The 18,651-nt window shown below is 34.9% G+C and overlaps 1 protein-coding gene across 1 annotated transcript in view; it reads left to right on the plus strand.

Moving 5' to 3' along the window:
- The first annotated feature begins 353 nt into the window (after positions 1-353).
- Positions 354-18,651, plus strand: part of Ranbp16 (Ran-binding protein 16) — a 238,509-nt gene continuing 220,211 nt past the window's right edge. The window contains exons 1-2 of the mRNA XM_089090269.1: positions 354-420; positions 17,599-17,705. Of these exons, the coding sequence (XP_088946395.1) occupies positions 406-420; positions 17,599-17,705 (122 nt within the window). The 5' untranslated portion in view covers positions 354-405. The remainder of the gene's footprint in view (positions 421-17,598; positions 17,706-18,651) is intronic.

Genomic DNA, 18,651 nt, shown 5'->3' on the forward strand with positions numbered 1-18,651 from the left:
TAAAACAGTTAAAATAAAAAATCTTTTGATTATTAGGTGAATAAGAAATTGAAACTTGTAAGGTGAAGATTTGTACAATAAATCTTTCATTGAACCTTTTTAAAGATCGGGCTCATGCTTCTCCCAACTCCTTAAGATTTGACACCCACAGTTATTCTGATGTTAAGCTTATTCTACAACGACTATACAAATTATATTTTTACTGTTAGCTGAAGTTTTGGTATTCAAGCAACAGTTAATACCATTTTATCCCTTTTCCTTATTTTGTCTTATAACAGCCCTTTCTTGACCCGTTAATAGTACTAAAATAGCTAAACTAATCCTAGATGGCAGTTGAGGATTCATTCATACAGGAAAAACGTAAAAAGTTTAAAATTGGATATGAACTGATAAATACAACCCATTATGGCTGATGATTTTGTGAGTTTGCAACTGCAAATTCCGCCTTAATAATTTTAACTGCCCTTAATTTAAATTATAGCCGTTACTTAGCCTCTTACTGCTTAGAAAACCCCATTTATGGTCAGAACCCACACTCCTATAGCAACTTTTAGCATAGGCCTAAAGGCCCCTAGTTTGCTTAATTAGGCTAATAATAATTCCAAACTAGTAGCAGTAAAATTCTACTTAAGCTACTTTTGGCTATCTTGGAAAGGGGTTAAGTTAGGAAAAAGAAACTTTCAGGGATGGGTCTACAGGCCAAAGTATGTCCTGGGAAGGTATTTTGAAGTAGCACTTCCTGCTTACCTCCAATCCTTCCTCTAGGCCTAGAGGTTCCTGAAATATGCCTACATGACATGTCTATACCTATTGAAATTTTGACAGTAGGCCTAAAACTTTTACCTTAATTTTCAGTTATCAGTTTTGGATATCCACTCTTTGACTGTTGGAAAAAATTAGTTTATAGGCTAAGCTTATATAGAATGGTACTATCCAATTTCTTTATAATTAAAAACATTTTAGTCATCTAGTTGAAAACTTTGGCCCATCTCTATAGGAAAAATCTAAATTTGCCAACTAGTTGACAATAGCCTAAATGTTGCCCCAGCAAAACTTTCATTTCCCAACTAGTTGACTAATAACTTCTCCCCAGCAAAACATTCCTTTTCCAACTAGTTGACTAATAAATTCTTCCCAGCAAAACTTAATATTTCCAACTAGTTGACTAATAAATTTTCCCCAGCAAAACTTAATTTTGCCAACTAGCTGGAAAGAAACATTGCCCCAGAAAACAATTCATTTTCCAACAAGTTGACTAATATTAGTTAGAATTTATTCTGAATAGCATAAAATATGGGTAAAATTCTACTTTAGTTACTTTTTCATATCTTGGAAAGGGGTGAGGTTAGGAAAATGAAGCTTTCTGGGATGGGTATACAGGCTAAAATATGTCCTGAGAAGGTATTTTGAAGTAATGATCTCCTTTCTTTCTCCCGCTAGAGGATCCTGAAATTTGACTACATGAAATGTCTATACCTATTGAAATTTTGATAAAACAACATTTACCTTAATTTTAAGTTATAAGATTCTTTTCCTCTGGCTTTAGTTCTGAAAATCCAATTCCTGTTATTTGAGTAGTATTTTAAGCCATATCAATCTTCATTTTCAAAATTTAGGAAATGTATCTGCATATCTTTAAAACTCTATAAATCAGGATTTAGCGAAGTTGTAATGCTCAAAATAATTTCGTTTAACTTCATATTAATCAGAAGATATATTTTAAAAGGTTTCACTTTTATAATAAACATATTTTTAAAGGTAATCAAAGGTCGGGATCATCTAGGGGTACAAGGAGTGGAGGTCGGTCCTTCAAAATACCTCCCTAAGACATACTTTATCCTGTAAACCCATCACTGAAATTTTTATTTTTCTAAACCAACCCCTTTTCAAGATGACCAAAAGGAGATAAATTAGAAATTTACTAATATATGTTAATATTATAGGGCTCTTTCAAATTTAATTATCACTCTTGTTACTATTGTGTTACAACTTTTGACTCTCTCCCTGTCTCCCTCTTAATGGGAGATTTATTTTGAGTTATATATTGGGCTTTGAAGCCAGGGATTTTTGTTTTATTTCCCAGGATAATTAGTCTTATACCTTGTCCCAAAAGCAAGATTGAATTTGTCAAAACTTGGAGGATTATTCCTCTGCCTGTTTAAAGAAAACAAATGCATATTTGAAGTTTTGTTCATTTCTATCTTGGATTTATTGGACATAAATTGTGTATGTTTCTTCATTTATCTGTCTTTGTTTCTTTTCTGGAGGAATATTTTTGTCTCATTTTTAGAATTTTTAATTAATTTTCCCATCTATTTGACTAATAGCTTCTCCCCAGTAACATTTAAATTTGCCAGCTAGTTGACAATAAATTTTGCCCCAGCAAAACTTTCCTTTTCCAACTAGATGACTAATAACTTCTCCCCAGCAAAACTTAATTTTTCCAACTAGTTGACTAATAACTTCTCTTCAGCAAAACTTAATTTTGCTAACTAGCTGGAAAGAAACATTGCCCCAGAAAACAATTCATTTTCCAACTAGTTGACTAGTAACTTCTCCCCAGCAAAACTTTATTTTTCCAACTGGTTGACTAATAACTTTTCCCAAGCAACACTTAATTTTGCCAACTAGCTGGAAACAAACATTGTCCCAGAAAACAATTTATTTTTTAACTAGTTGACTAGCAACTTTTCCCCAGCAATATTTTCTTTATCCAACTAGCTAGAAACAAACTTATCCTATAAGCACTTTTGTTAGCCCTCTAAAGTAACTTTTCCTCAGAATAATTTCTCAGCTAACAATGTGACATAAAGAGAAAACAAAAAACATACTATTCCCAGTCCAATATAAATTGGCAGTATGTGCTTTTAACAAATGCACTACAGCTAAGGTAAATCAAACAAACTTAATTCAGGAGTAAATAGGCTTGAAGCCACATAACTTCTGTTGATATATATATATATATATATATATATATATATATATATATATATATATATATATATATATATATATATATAAATATATATATATATATATATATATATATATATATATATATATATATATATATATATATATATATATATATATATATATATATATATATATATATATATATATATATATATATATATATATATATATATATATATATATATATATATATATATATATATATATATATATATATATATATATATATATATATATATATATATATATATATATATATATATATATATATATATATATATATATATATATATATATATATATATATATATATATATATATATATGTATATTCACTTATAGAAGGAGAAGACTTTTAGTTCTGTGGCTTAGAGACTATTTACTCCTGAATTCAGTTTGTTTGATTTACCTTAGCTGTAGCACCTTTGTTAAAAGCACATACTGCCAATTTTCATTGGACCAGGAATAGTATGTTTCTTGTTTTCTCTTTATGTCATGTTGTTAGCTAAGAAATTATTCTGAGGAAAAGTTACTTGCCAACTAGATGGCTAACAAAAGTGTTTATAGGGCAAGTTTGTTTCTAGCTAGTTGGATAAAGAAAGTATTGCTGGGGAAAAGTTGCTAGTCAACCAGTTGGAAAAATAAAGTTTTGCTGGGGAGAAGTTACTAGTCAACTAGTTGGAAAATGAATTGTTTTCTGGGGCAATGTTTCTTTCCAGCTAGTTAGCAAAATTAAGTTTTGCTGGGGAGAAGTTATTAGTCAACTGGTTGGAAAAATTAAGTTTTGCTGGGGAAAAGTTATTAGTCAACTAGTTGGAAAAGAAAACTTTTGATGGGTCAACATTTATTGTCAACTAGTTGGCAAATTTAAGTGTTGCTGGGGAGAAGTTATTAGTCAACTAGTTAGGAAAATTAATTAAAATTTAAAAAATTAGACAAAAATATTCCTCCAGAAAAGAAACATAGAGAGATAAATGAAGGCAAATACACAATTTATGTCCAATAAATACAAGATAGAAATGAACAAAACTTCAAATATGCATCTGTTTTCTTTAAACAGACAGGAGGAATAATCCTCCAAGGTTTGACAAATTCAATCTCACTTTTGGGACCAGGTATAAGACTAATTATCCTGGGAATTAAAACGAAAAATCCGTGGCTTCAAAGCCCAATATATAACTCAAAATAAATCTCCCATTAAGAGGGGGACAGGGAGAGAGATGGAAGTTGTAACACAATAGTGATAATTAAACTTGAAAGAACCTTATAATATTAACATATTTTATGCTATTCAGAATAAATTCTAACTATTAATAGTCAACTTGTTGGAAAATGAATTGTTTTCTGGGGCAGTGTTTCTTTCCAGCTAGTTTGCAAAATTAAGTTTTGCTGGGGAGAAGTTATTAGTCAACTAGTTAGAAAAAACTAAGTTTTGCTGGGGAAAAGTTATTAGTAACCTAGTTCAAAAAGGAAAGTTTTGCTGGGGCAAAATCTATTGTCAATTAGTTTGAAAATTTAGTTATTGCTGGGGAAAAGTTATTAGTCAACTAGTTGGCAAATTTAGATTTTTCCTATACAGATGGGCCAAATTTTCCAACTAGATGACTAAAATGTTTGTAATTTATTAGGAGATTGGATAGTACCATTCTATATAAGCTTATAAACTAATTTTTTCCAATAGTCAAAGGGTGGAGTCCCATCAGTTTCTTTTTCTCTGGCTTTATTTCTGAAAATGCAATTCTTGTTAGGTTATTTGTGTAGAATTTTAAGCCATATCAGGTTTTTTTTTCAATATTTAGGAAATGTATATGCATATCTTTAAAACCATATAAAATGAGATTGAGCTAATTTGTGAAGCTGAAAACAATTTTTTTGTACTTCATTTAAGCAGAACATCTAGGCCTATTTTGAAAGGTTTCACTTTTACAACACAAATACTTTTAAAGGTTATCAAAGGTCAGGCCCTCTAAAGAAAAAAGGAGGAGAGGTAGGTACTTCAAAATACCTTCCCAAAACATATTTTAGTCTGTAAACCCATCCCTGAAAGTTTCATTTTTTTAACCTAACCCCTTTCCAAGATAGCCAAAAGAAGCTAAAGTAGAATTTTACTGTTTTTTTCTAAATTTAGAAAATGTATTTGCAGATCTTTGAAACCTCATAAATTGGGATTGAGCAAAGTGGTGAAGCTGAAAACAATTTTGTTGTACTTCATTTAAGCAGAAAATGTATTTTGCAAGGTTTCACTTTTACAACATAAAGATTTTTAAAGGTCATTGCCCTCTAGAGAGAGAAGGGGTGGATGCAGGTACTACAAAATACCTTCCCATGACATACTTTAGTCTGTAGACTCATCCCTGAAAGTTTCATTTTCCAAACCTAACCACTTCCCAAGATAGCAAAAAGTAGAAATGATATGGCTTAAAGTTCTACTCAAATAACAAGAATTGCATTTTCAGAACTAAAACCAGAGAAAAAGAAAGCTATAACTGAAAATTGAGGTAAAATGTTGTTTTGTCAAAATTTCACCTGTCAAGTAGGCAAATTTCTAAGACTTAGAAATTAGAAGAGGGTTAACATAGAATTTTGGCAATATCTTCCCAGAATATATTTTTGACCCTGGATTCATTACTGAAAGTTTCAATTTCCTAATCCAACCCCATTCCAAGATAGCAAAAACTAGCCAAACTAGAATTTTACGAAATAAAACGTTCAAGAATGTTTCTAGGGCCTAAACTGCAAGATCTTTCCATGTATCTACCCTATCTTCAACCCCCCCTTAAAGAAACAAAAAAATCAGTAGCCATTAATGAGCTTGGACAAGGGTAAGACTTTTATAATAAAAGTGAAATTTCCAGATCTAGGTTTTCTATATCGAAAGGATGCACAAGGCTTCACAACTTTGCTAAATCCTGACTAGAGAGGTTTAAAAGAATCTGAAAAATTGTCTTCAATGTGAAAATAAAAATGTTAATATGGTTCAAAACTTTGCATAGTCCAGGGCCTAAACTGTAAAACCTTTCCATGTATCTATCCTACCTATAACCCCCCTAAAAATACAAAAAATCAGTTGCCCTTAATGAGCTTGGACAAGGGTAAAGCTTTTTAGGTACTTATTAAGAATCCAGTAGTCACACGAGAAGTGAAGTTTTGTTAATGCTATTGAAATAAAACAAAATAGGATGAAAATACAATAGTTCAGAAACAAATTTGGGCTATATATTTGTACATTAGGGGGGGGGGGAATAAATCATAGCATATATTAAATACATAACCAAAACTAGGTACCTTTTTTTTACCCCTTCAACCCCAAAAACCTAAAGTTTAAATCTTTGTCACAGAGCGAGCAACACCTCACAAGCAGCAGAAACCTGTTTATCATTAAGCATCTTGGTCTTTCTCAATGCAGGCTTTCTTCCATGACTACTGGTATCTTAATAAGTACTGCTTTATATAATAAAAGTTAAACTTTCAGATGTAGGTATACTATATAGAGGATGCACAAGGCTTCACAAATTTGCTAAATCTTGATTAGAGAGGTTTAAAAGAACCTGAAAAATCTTCATTAATTTGAAAATAAAAATATTAATATGGTTCATAACTTTGCTAAAATCGTTCACTTAAGTTTTCAAAATTTAGAGCTGTAGAAAGTCTTAACATTTATTCTTTAGACATATAAACCCAGGTCACCTATAACAGAAAGGTAAGAATATTACATCCTTCCTCCTTTCCAAACTAGCGAGCTGGTACAAAATATAATAAACAAATTTCATTTTAAATACTAAACACATTGCCATAATACATTATTATATTTCTTTATGAGGAGGAGCTAGGCTTGCTCCTTTTTTTTTACAATGTTCACTTCACTTTAGCAAAAGGGGGTGGGGGGGCACAGGTTAAGCCTCAGGACTGGATTCACAGAGTGACCAGTACAGGTTATGTAGGGGGTATCATGGAGTTCTGTATGGGTCATGTGAATGGTGCTTGGTGAGGGGTTTCAGATGGTTTTCATCTGGTGTTCTAGGGATGGGGGTAGGCATTGTTTCTGATAGACTCAGTGGTGTGGTTGGAGTATCTGCATGGGGGATACCTTCAGTTATGGTGGCATCTGGCAACTGGGGTTGCTGACAGAATATCTTTATGTGGTGCCTGTTCCTTCTGTAGGTTGCTCTGTCGTTTGGCTTGACTATGTAGGATCTGGGATTCACATCTGCTCTTTTGACAATGCCTGCCTGCCAGAGTTTGCCATGGATTTGGGCCTGTACTGGTTGTCCAATTCGTAGGGGTTTCAGTTGCTTTGACTGTTGATCATAGTACTTGATCTGGCATGACTGTTGCTTCATTTGATTCTGTCAAAACTGCTTGTGGTGAATGGCCTTTGGTGCGAGCAACTCTTTGGTGCATGGGACTATTGATCTGAGGTTTCTACTCATTAGCAATTGGGATGGGGAGGCCAGACCATCAACTGGGGTGTTCCTGTACTCTAGCAGTGCCAACTCAAAATTGTTTCCAGCAATATCGGTTTTCCTCAGGATGTCTTTGGCTGTCTGTACAAACCTTTCTGCCAATCTGTTTGATTGGGGCAATTGTGGTGAGGATGTGGTCTGAGATATTTCCCAATCTGATATGGATTTTTGGAAGACACATAATGTGAATTGTGGGCTATTGTCAGTAATGAGCATACAGGGAATTCCATAACATGCAAAGTGCTTTTTCAGATATGGTATGATTTGGTGAGCATATGCACTGCTTCCCACTCTATCAACTTCAAAAAATCAACTGTAATAATCAACAGTAATGAGGAAGTATTCCCTGATTTTGTAGAACAGGTTGCAACCGATTTTCTCCCATGGTAAGTCAGGGATGTCATGTGGCATTAAGGGCTCTTTCTGGTTGGAGTTCTGGAGTCTGGTGCATGCATAGCAGTGTTTTGTATGTTCTTCAATATCTTTTGTCATCCCTGGCCAAAAAATTACTGAATGAGCATGCTGTTTAGTTTTTTTGATACCCAGATGTGATGCGTGTGTGCAGTTGAGGATGTCTTTGCGGGAGTTTTTGGGTATGACCAGGTGATCTCCTTTTAGTGTGATTTGGTCTATGACCGTTAGGTCATGCTGGACATTCCAGAATGGGGTGAGGGTTGCTGGGAGATTTCTTCTTGATGCTGGCCAACCACTTTTGATTGTCTTAGCCAGCTCAACCAATTGAGTGTCAGCTGCTGTCTCTTGTTTGAGCCTTTTAAGTCTGTCGTTGCTGATTGGTTGGATTGATATAACAGAATGCACATATGATTCAATCTCTTTTTGCATTTCTCTATCTTCTTCAGGGAGATACATGCACAACAGTGCATTGACAACTGGAATTTCTTTGCCTAGGTGGAATGTTATGGTGAAGTTGTATGGTTGGATTCTCAGTAGCATCTGCTGGAGTCTTGGTGATGACATTGATATTGGGCAATTCAGGATCACTTGGAGAGGCTTGTGATTTGATACAATTATGAACTTCTGGCCGTAGAGGTACTTTGGGTAGTTTATGCAGCCAAATAGGATAGCATATAGTTCCTTTTCCATCTGTAAGTAGTTCTGCTCGGTGGTGTTCAGCGAGCGTGATGCAAAGGAGATTGACTTCCCATTTTGAATAAGGGTGGCTCATAGGCCAAACTTCAAAGCATCAACTTGTAGCTCGATGTTCCCTGCTTTTGGATCAAAAAATGCCAATGAGGTGCTAATGGATTCTTTGATGTTGTTGAACACTATATCGGGTTGTGGCTCCCACTTGAGCTGTTGCTGTTTTGCCGGGTTACATAGGGGCTGATTTAGTGATGCTAGATTGGGGATGTACCTTGCTACGTAGGTCATCATTCCTAGTATAGTCTGTAGTTCATCCTTGGTAGATGGGGCTCTCATTTCTTTCAGTGCACGGACCTTTCGTGGGTCTTGGTGGATGCCACCTTTCTATGTTATGTGTCATAACTATGGTATGCTGTCACACCCTAACACACATTTTTTCAGGTTGAATTTCACAATCCTTTTGCATGCATTGATTAGTGCACTGCAAACATTTGCGTTGTGCTCCTCTATGGTTTCCTCAGATATAGTGATGTCATTGACTATGACAGAAAACCTTTGATGCCTTCAAATGCCTCCTCCATTTGGCATTGAAATTCATCCTATGCTGTAATCAACCCAAACGGCATGTGTTTGAACATGTATTGGCTGTATAGAGTGTTAAATCATGTTAGTTGAGATGATTTGTTGTCAAGGACAAGAGACCAATATCCATGACGGGCGTCCAGCTTAGTGAAAAATTTAGCACTGGAGTGTTTTAGTATTGCTTTGTCAAATGTGGGCATTGGGTGGTGGGGTCTTTTGATGGCCTTGTTTAGGTCTTGTGGGTCAATGCAGACCTGGAGGCTTTTGTCAGGCTTTTTAACCACAACTGCAGCATTTACCCAATCTGTGGGGTAAGTAACCTTTTTGATGACTCCAAGTGCTTACATCCTATCTAGTTCCTTCTTGAACCTATTTTGGAGGGATATTGGGATGCGTCTAGCTGGTACAGCCTTAGGTTTGGTTCCTTCTTTGAGTGTTATGTGACACCCACCTTCGAGCTGTCCTATACCTTGGAATACGTCTTTGAATTCCTCTATGAATGGGGTTGGTTTTGTCACAGTAAGTATCAGCTTAATTAATTTTAGTTTCTTGCTGGTTTCAAAGCCTACGATTGGGACGGGAGCGTCTTTCACTATGAAGAAGGGCTGTGTCTCAGTGCATCCATTGGTGTATGCACAGTTAAGACAGTTAAGCTTGGCTGCTACATGTATCAGGCTGTGACATTGTCTTGAGCTGCACCTTGGTTTCTATATGTGTTTGCACTATAGTAATTGCTTGTGACAGAGTTAGATTGGAACCTGCTTGGAGGAGTTTCTCTCTGACTTTTGCTGAAGAGATGCCACATACAAGTCAGTCTCTTACCATTTTTCTCATGGCTGTTGTGGAATATGCACATTCACGAGCCAAGAGATTCAGATAAGTTATGTATTGATCCACTTGTTCACCCTCTCATTGATCATGTTTATGGAAGAGATATCTTTGAAACACTGTATTTCACTGAGGGAGGAAATATTCACTGAACTTGTCCATGTAGGGTTGAGTTTTGTCCTGTTCTTCAGCTGTAATTATAAAGGTACTAAAAATGTCTCGCCCTTTATCTCCCAGCCAGTTCAGCAGGAAGGCGCATTGCACTTTTTCTGGCTTTCCACTAAGGGGTCCTTGGAACATCAGCTTTGCATGATTCTTAAATCTTGTCCATGCCTCTTTAAGGTTATCACTTGTCCAATCCATTGCAGGGTAAGGGACGTTGGCTTCCATGTTGTTTTAGAGGATCTGATACCATGTAGAAAGTCTCAACGTTTATTCTTTATACATATAAGCCCAGGTCACCTAGAACATAAAGGTAAGAATATTACAGAGTCAAAGTAAAGGAGCCTAAAACCAAAACTAACCAAAGTCAAAACAGGCTTAACCCTATCTTCTCTGCCATTTTTCATGCCTCTGAATGTAGAAAAATAGGGATAGGGATATATCCCTATAGAATAGGGATAATCTTAATTTGCTCTGAAGTGCAAATTAAGGTAAATAAGGTAACATCTATGTGGTACAAAATTTAGACTCTGGATTAATTTCTGAAAGTTTTACTTTTTAAGCCTCTAAATAGAGAAAGAATGGGGTTAGGAGCTTAGAATACCTAACTGGGCAAAATGTAGTTGGGCAGCTTTTTATCAGCTTAGATAGTTGTTGAACTGGGCAAATGAAAATATCAGGGATCTATTTCAGAAACACAGTCTAAGTTATGTCTTTAAATATGTTTTTGAGCCACCACCTTCACTATTTCCTTCCTGCTGGGCACTAAATTTTCAGGAACTCCCTCCCTCCCTATAATACTAAAAAGATTATTGAAATTGGTCTTAACTTGAAGAAAAACGCAATTCAGTTTTGGCTTAGAAGCTAATTCAAATACTAGGACATCCTTCACCAAGGAGAACTTTAAGTTGTGTAAACCAAGCTGTTTTTCCAAATTCAAAACAAGTGTCTTTACATGATCTTTAAAGCTTTACAGGAGGAAAAGTGATGGAAATAGGAGTATAAACACATTGCCCTTTGAACTAGGCTTTAGATCAATTCTTGAAAGGTTCATTCACATAGATCAATAAATATCCAAGTTTGTAAAAAGTTGCTAACCAAATCTGAGATACTTGAGCTGCCGTTTCTGCAGAGGCAATTGCAGTGCAGTGCCCAATATTCATTTGCTTTATCAAAGCACATAGGGACATTTAAAGGCTAAAGCTACTAAGGGTGATGTTCTAGTTTTTGGAATTTTGATCTACTTTAAGAGTTGTGTGAATTGAGAGTACTATCTTGGAGAGTTGTTGAGATGAGTTAATTTTGGGATTTGTGATCCAGTCTGAAATTTGTGAGATTTGGGAATACTATCTTGGAGAGCTATTGAGTTGAGTGAATTTTAGGAGTTGTGATCTAGTTTGGGGGTTGACAATTTAGGATCCAAACTGATTGAGCCAAAATTAGTTCCAACCTGTATTCGGGATGGAGCCCCAAAGGGTCAGAAACATGTGTTTTTTGGCCCCAGCATCCTCTCTTTCTAAATACAAAATATGAAGTCCTCTTTTCTCCCTCAGTCTTGAAGATATTTTATGTTTAAGTTCAATCCCAGTCTGTTGTTCCTGAAATGTTGTAGATAGGCTGTGTCATTTTGATAGCCTGAATACATGGTTTCTTTTGACTTTGTTCCTCCCCCTATCAGAATTTGAGTTAAACATAAATAATTTCTATGACCACACTGCCTATGTATGACAAAACAAAAAGAAATGGCGAAGAAGAAACAATAAAGATGATTACAGCCAGTAGAAAAAGGAAGGATAAATATGCATATATTTCTGTTATGACCTCTGCTCAACCACCCTCAGTGTACAAAAGTAAATTAAGAGAAAACAATAAACAGACGAAAGTCCTAAGGACAATATAAAAAAGAACACTGAATTAAAAAAGCCCCTCTCAAAGCAACATTGAAAGGACAACCCCATAGCATCCCCTGAAGTTTTCAGCATAAGCTGTTCTGTATCTACAAGGCTGTGTCTGCAAGATATTATAGACATACTCTTTTAATGAACTAGACACACCTAGTGTCTTTTGATTTATGTTCGTCCAGTCCCAAGTCAAAATTTGAAATCCAATGGACCCTTTCTGCTATACACCCTTAAAGTTTTAGCTTCATCCCTTAAGCCATTCATGAGATATTACAAATAATTTGAAGAATCAGCTGCACATAGCATCTTGATATTTATCATTGAGGTATATTTTTTGTTTCCAGACAGTGATTTTTTTAGCCTATTTCAATGATCCCTAACCCCCCTCTGCTCCCAGCAATATATATAATTTTCTTGGCCCAGAGAACAATATCTAAAAGTTTCAAGTCAATCAGAAACCCAGTATTAAAATATGCCCTGCCTTTCCCATTACATAGCCTAGGTTTAAACAATTGGTAACTTGCATAATTTATGTTCCTTGCCTTAGGGACTGTGTTGGTCATGTCTTTCCCAAAGGCATATTTATTCGACCTTTTGAGCAAACTGGCAATCTCAAAATTTGGTCAGATTTCATGGAGGGTAGCAAAAAAGATGTGGGAGGGGGTCAACTACCCTCAAATCTCTTTTGACTCTTACAAAGATTGCTAGAAGTTTCAATTTACAATCTCAACAGCCTATCCCTCTTCCTGGGAAATTGCAGGTATGGTATTCTAGTAACCTAGATGCACATAATGTGTTTTGATTTAGCTCTATCCTTTTCTGCAAATCATAATTCCATGTCCCCTTGCCTGAACTCCTTCAGCATCCCATAAAAATTTGAACTCAATAACCATAAGCTGTTCCCAAGATATTACAGATACACAATTTGGACAACATGGCAGTGCATAAGTTCTTTTGATTTATCTCATTATTTAAGCATGTGTAAATCATAAGTTCTGTAGAATATTATTGTGCAAAAACGTTCTTTTTAACTTGATTTGAGACAAAAACTGTTTAGCCTTCTCCCCTCCCACCAACACTACATTTGAATTTCCCTTGCTCCACAATTCTCCCTTCATTTCTCCAATTGTATTTGAAAGCCTTTTGAACCCCTCAAGTTGTTCCCAAAATGTTACAGACATTCTGTTTTGAAGACCTGTGTACATATAGTGCCTTTTATTCAATTTATCTCCATACCCCATCCAAAGTCAAAATTTATAGTTTTCTTGACCACTCATCCCTCTCCATTATCCCCTTAATGCTTCAACTCAATCCCTTAAGCTATTATCAAGGTATTGTAAAATTTGAAAAATGCACATAGTGTCTTTTGATTTTCTCAGGTACATGTGTGGTTTCCAAAGTCTACTCCTGGGGAATTTCATGAATTGTGGCCTAGCAAACAATCCCAAGCACTTGCCCGAAATACAACTAATCTGGAACAAAGAGTTTTTAGCCAATTTCTAGGCTTCCCCTCTCCTCCTAACAAAATTTATAATTTTCTTTGCCAATAGAATACCCTCTGAAATTTTCGAGATAATTTGACATTTAGGATCAAATGTGCCCTACTTTTTCATTGTACCACCTAGGTACTTTGTGCCGCCCTCCCCCCAGGGGCTGTGAAGGGCGAAAAAAGGCATGGGGAGTTGGTGACCCTACAATGACTTTTGAATCTCAACATAGGCACTAGAGCTTTCATTTTCCAATCTAAAGGGCCTATTACTGCTCCTGGGGTATTGCAGATATGGTATTTTGAAAACCTGGATGTACCTAATGTCTTCTGAGTTAGCTCTACCCTTTTCCTCAAATCATAATTTATGAAGGGATGCGAACCCCTTCAGCACCCTTTACAAAGTTTGAACTTAATAACCTCAGCTGTTCTCAAGATATTGCAGATACACCATTTGGACAACCTGGCAATACATAATTTTTTATTTATTTATCTTACTACTTAATCATGCATAAATGACAAGTTCCATAGAATCTTATGGCTCAAAAATATTCTTTTTCACTTGATTGGAGACACGAATTGTTAAGCTACCTCCCTTCATATCATTGCTAAATTTGAATATCCTTTGCCCTACCCCACCGCTTTCTTTCTCCAATTTTGGCTGAAATTTCCAATTCCATCCCTCAAGTTGTTCTCAAGATATTGCGAGCATGATATTTTGTTGACCTGTATACACATGGTGTTGTTTGATTTACCTTCAGCTCAAAATTTAAATTTAAAGTCGGCTCTACCTTTTTCCTTTTCCAATACTTCCTCAGAGTTTCAACTCAATTTCTTAAGCCATTTCCAAGATGTTGTAAATAATTTAAAAATGTGGTGCACATAGTGTCTTTTGATTTACTCACTCATGCGTGTCGTTTGAGAGGATGATTTAGCTCTACCCTTTAATCCATGATATATTGAATGTCCCCCCCCCAAAAAAAAAATTCCGTGAAAGTTTCAACTTAATACCCTTGTTGTTCCTGAGATGTTGCAGGTATGCCATTTTGAAAGCCTGACATCATATAGTGTCTTTTTATTTATCTTGCTACTTAACCATATATAAATTATAAGCCTTACGGGAGCTTGCCTTGAAAATACAGTTTTTTTTGTCTGGATTGGATTCTATAATGGCTTAGCCCTTCTCCCTCCTACCAATACTAAATTTGAATTTCCTTTGCTCCTCCCTCTCCCCTTCCTTTGCCCAACAGTACCTGTAATTTTTAACTCAATCCCCAGGCTGTTCCCAAGATAGCACAGCCATTTAAGTGAGCCGGATACACATAACGTCTTTCGATTTACCTTTCCGCAAGTCAAAATTAAAGTTCAATTTACCCTAAATCTCCTCCTCTGCACTTCTAACAAAATATATGGTTTTCTTGTCCCAAAAAGTGATTTCTTAAAGTTTTTAGTTAAAGTTTTGGATTTGTGTATGTGTGTTATTGTCAGAGTGTACTCTTGGGAAACCCTGGGAATCTTGGCACAGCAAACAATCGCAAGAGCTTGCATGAAATACAACTCATCAGCAATAAAAAGTTCTTGTTCCATTTCTGGGACCCTAAAATCTCATCCTCTGTCACAATTCCAACAAAATATAGGCTATGATTTTCTTGTCCCAAAAAGTGATCTCTGAAAGTTTTGGACATCTGCCCGCCTTTCCACTATAAAACCTATCTGTAAACAATCGGCAACTTGCATAATTTGCATCACCATCAATTCACATTGCCCTCAGAATTCCCTGCAAGTTTCATCTTAATGCCCTAAGCCATTTCTGAAGTATTGCACAAGCCCCCCACTTTCACTATAAAACGTATATTTAAAGGATTGCCAATTTACAATGCCAAGTGACATTCCTGAGAATTTACAGAGATGTCCTTTTAACAATCTGGATGCACATAGTGTCTTTTGATTCAGTACAACATCTCTCTCAATATTCCCTGAAAGTTTCAACTTAATACCCTTAGCTGTTCCTGAGACATTGTGCAAGCCCTCCCCCTTTTTCCATTATAAAATTTTACATTATTTACAGCCTTTGCCCCAGGGCCTAGGGGGTCAAGTCGTCACTGGAGGCATATTCGTTGAACCTTTTGACTGTTTTGAAAATAATTGTTATCTAAAAATTTTGATCAGATGTCTGGGAGTAGGGGTGTGGGTAGCAAAAAGGACAAGAGAGAGAGGGGGGGGGGGCTGGTTGCCTTACAATAAATTTTAACTATTAAAAAAGCCACTAGAACTTTGGGATTTCCAGTCGACCCAGTCCCTTCGAAAGTTCTGCAATCAGCCCTTCCATTAAAAGTGGCCTGGGAAAAGAGACAAAAAAAAGTGGAAGCCCCTTCACTCTTTACTTAGGCTGCACTACTGTGCTGCATAAGTAGCGTCAAATATGGGAAGGGAAATGACCAGTTTTACTGTGATTTTCAATTATATTTTAGCTGATAAAATCGATTAATAAGTAAAATTTATTGCCACTCCTTAGCCGTTTTTACAAAATTTTGCTTTTGATTAGGGGGGGGGGGTGCAGCCGTTGCTTCCTGTCGAAGTCAAATAAATATTAAATATGTGTCACTGGTTGAGTATTTTTTCAGAATGTCCAGTTTTTCTCTATTTTAGGCCGTTTTAAGGAAAAAGCCTGTCTCTTGCACAAGAATAAAGGGAAATGATATTATATCAAAAGCAGTGCAATCACAATTCTATGTTTGTAAATCCATCCAAACGTATCTTACTTTACTGTGGACGTGTGTTTCATTACCGAATTATTTTTATTCTGTTTGTGGTATAGAGATATCTTCAAAGGAGACAGTCCAGGCTTTGGGTATCTTTTTTTATACTTGCTTAAAGTTTGATAAACATCAAAGTTTCTGAAGTTATGGAAAATGCCAATTTTTGCCTTTTGTCACTCATAAGATGTTTTTAGTGTACGTATAATATTTGTAGTTTACTTACACTTTAAAATCTCTTGTTTAACTTCATTTCGAGTATAAATCTTCTCTTAATTTTCCAATGAATATTACAGATGAAACTTAAGTTGAGAAAACTCATAGGTGGCCCACCGAGATGATTCCCCATCGTCCTAATCCTCCATGTTTCCAGAGGGTCTCCAAACTTCAAATCCCTTCTTTCTATCTTGCAGGAGACGTACAAATCTAATTAGGGTTTATGAAGTTTCTAAGGTGATTGATCATGTTTGGTCAGATTGTTTTTTCAACTTGAGTCATTATCCTTCAACACAGCAACATCAATATAAAATATAGCAAATTAAATCGAAAGAGCATTTGTTCAAAGGGTTGCTGAAGATTGGAATAGCCTGACACCCGAAGTTATGGGATCAACTAATATAGAAGTAATCAAGTCCAGGGTTGTAAAACAACAGGCTATAAAAATCGGTTTGTTACTTGGTTCGCTGTCCAGATATGTTTATGTTTTTTTCTTTTCATTAATTATTTTTCTCTTATATTCTTATATTTAGTTTCGTGATTTGTGTTGCCCAGAGCACACTTATTTTACAAGCAATACGCATTGTGCTTAATGTTGTTTTATTGATAAATTAATAATATAGAAAATATATAAAAGATAAAGTTCAATATTTTCTTAACAGTCTTTTTTTGGCAGTCTCTGATCTATTCAAACAAGTATGTCTTTAACATGCATATTCTGCATATTCTACAATAGGCTAAACAATTATGGTGTTTAACTGATCGGAAAACTTAAGGTTGATAGTTTAATTAGGTCTTCCTGATTTTATTAACTCTGGAATTGTTTTCTTCCAGCCTTTGTATTTGTTCTATCAAAATCAAATGTGTGAGAAGCTAAAATTCTTTTGAAAAAAAAATACTCAAAGTTGGAGCTAATAGGCTGATCCCAGGCAGGACTAAGGATACAAAAGAACAACAATACAGATATGACTTTGTCACTTGCAAATTCGGGCTTTGTGTGTTAAATGTGTGGATGCTATTATCTCTTTAAGAAGATGGCTAAACCCCTTAGGCATCCCCATGTCTTTTTTTCTTCTTGGAAAATTAAGAAATCTTTGAAAACTACTTATTTTAATTATATTATAGGACATTCAGAAGTTGGAATTGCTGTGCAAGCAACCTTATGAACCAGCCAATCCATCACAGAGAACAGAAGCAGAGAAAGTATTGGTTAACTTCCAGCAATCTCCTAGGTATGTTATCCCTCCATGCTTGCTAAAAAATGCTCATCTTACCTTGTCTTCTTGCTCACCCTGTTTCATCCCTCCTTACCCCTCTATGCCTCTGTCTTGTCTCCTAGGAGATACACCCAAAATTTTTGCAAGTAATTCTCTTACCCGTTTATATCATATTTTTTTTATGTATTTGTTTTGATAGATTAGATTCAAGCTTATAATATTTGTTTTTGGTGGAGTTGAATCAAATATAGCCAATATATATTCTTTTTCAACAGGGCTAAAAAATGGTGTATGAATAAAGATCTAAAGCTCATCGTGTCTCACCTAATTCGGGCTTTGAATTCAGTGCCTAAGAAATTTGGAATTAGAATGAATTAGTTTATATATATATATATATATATATATATATATATATATATATATCACACACACACACACACACACACACACACACACACACACACACACACACACACACACACACACACACACACACACACACACACACACACACACACACACACATATATATATATATATATATGTATATATATATGTATATATATATATATATATATATATATATATATATATATATATATATATATATATATATATATATATATATATATATATATATATATATATATATATATATATATATATATATATATATATATATATATATATATATATATATATATATATATATATATATATATATATATATATATATATATATATATATATATATATATATATATATATATATATATATATATATATATATATATATATATATATATATATATATTATGGTTACATATATACTTGGATGCGGTCGTATGCCCAGGAGCATGAAGGTATTTGGTTAGTTTTCTCAAAATTGAGGGCTAAGGTTGTGTCTGAGAGTAAGTGCAGTGGCTACTATGCGTATTATGTTTAAGATGTAATATGAGGT

Source organism: Artemia sp. Qi Xiang Cuo, chromosome 6, assembly GCF_049724085.1.
Source record: "Artemia sp. Qi Xiang Cuo chromosome 6, ASM4972408v1, whole genome shotgun sequence".
In the NCBI taxonomy this organism is placed as follows: Eukaryota; Metazoa; Arthropoda; class Branchiopoda; order Anostraca; family Artemiidae; genus Artemia; species Artemia sp. Qi Xiang Cuo.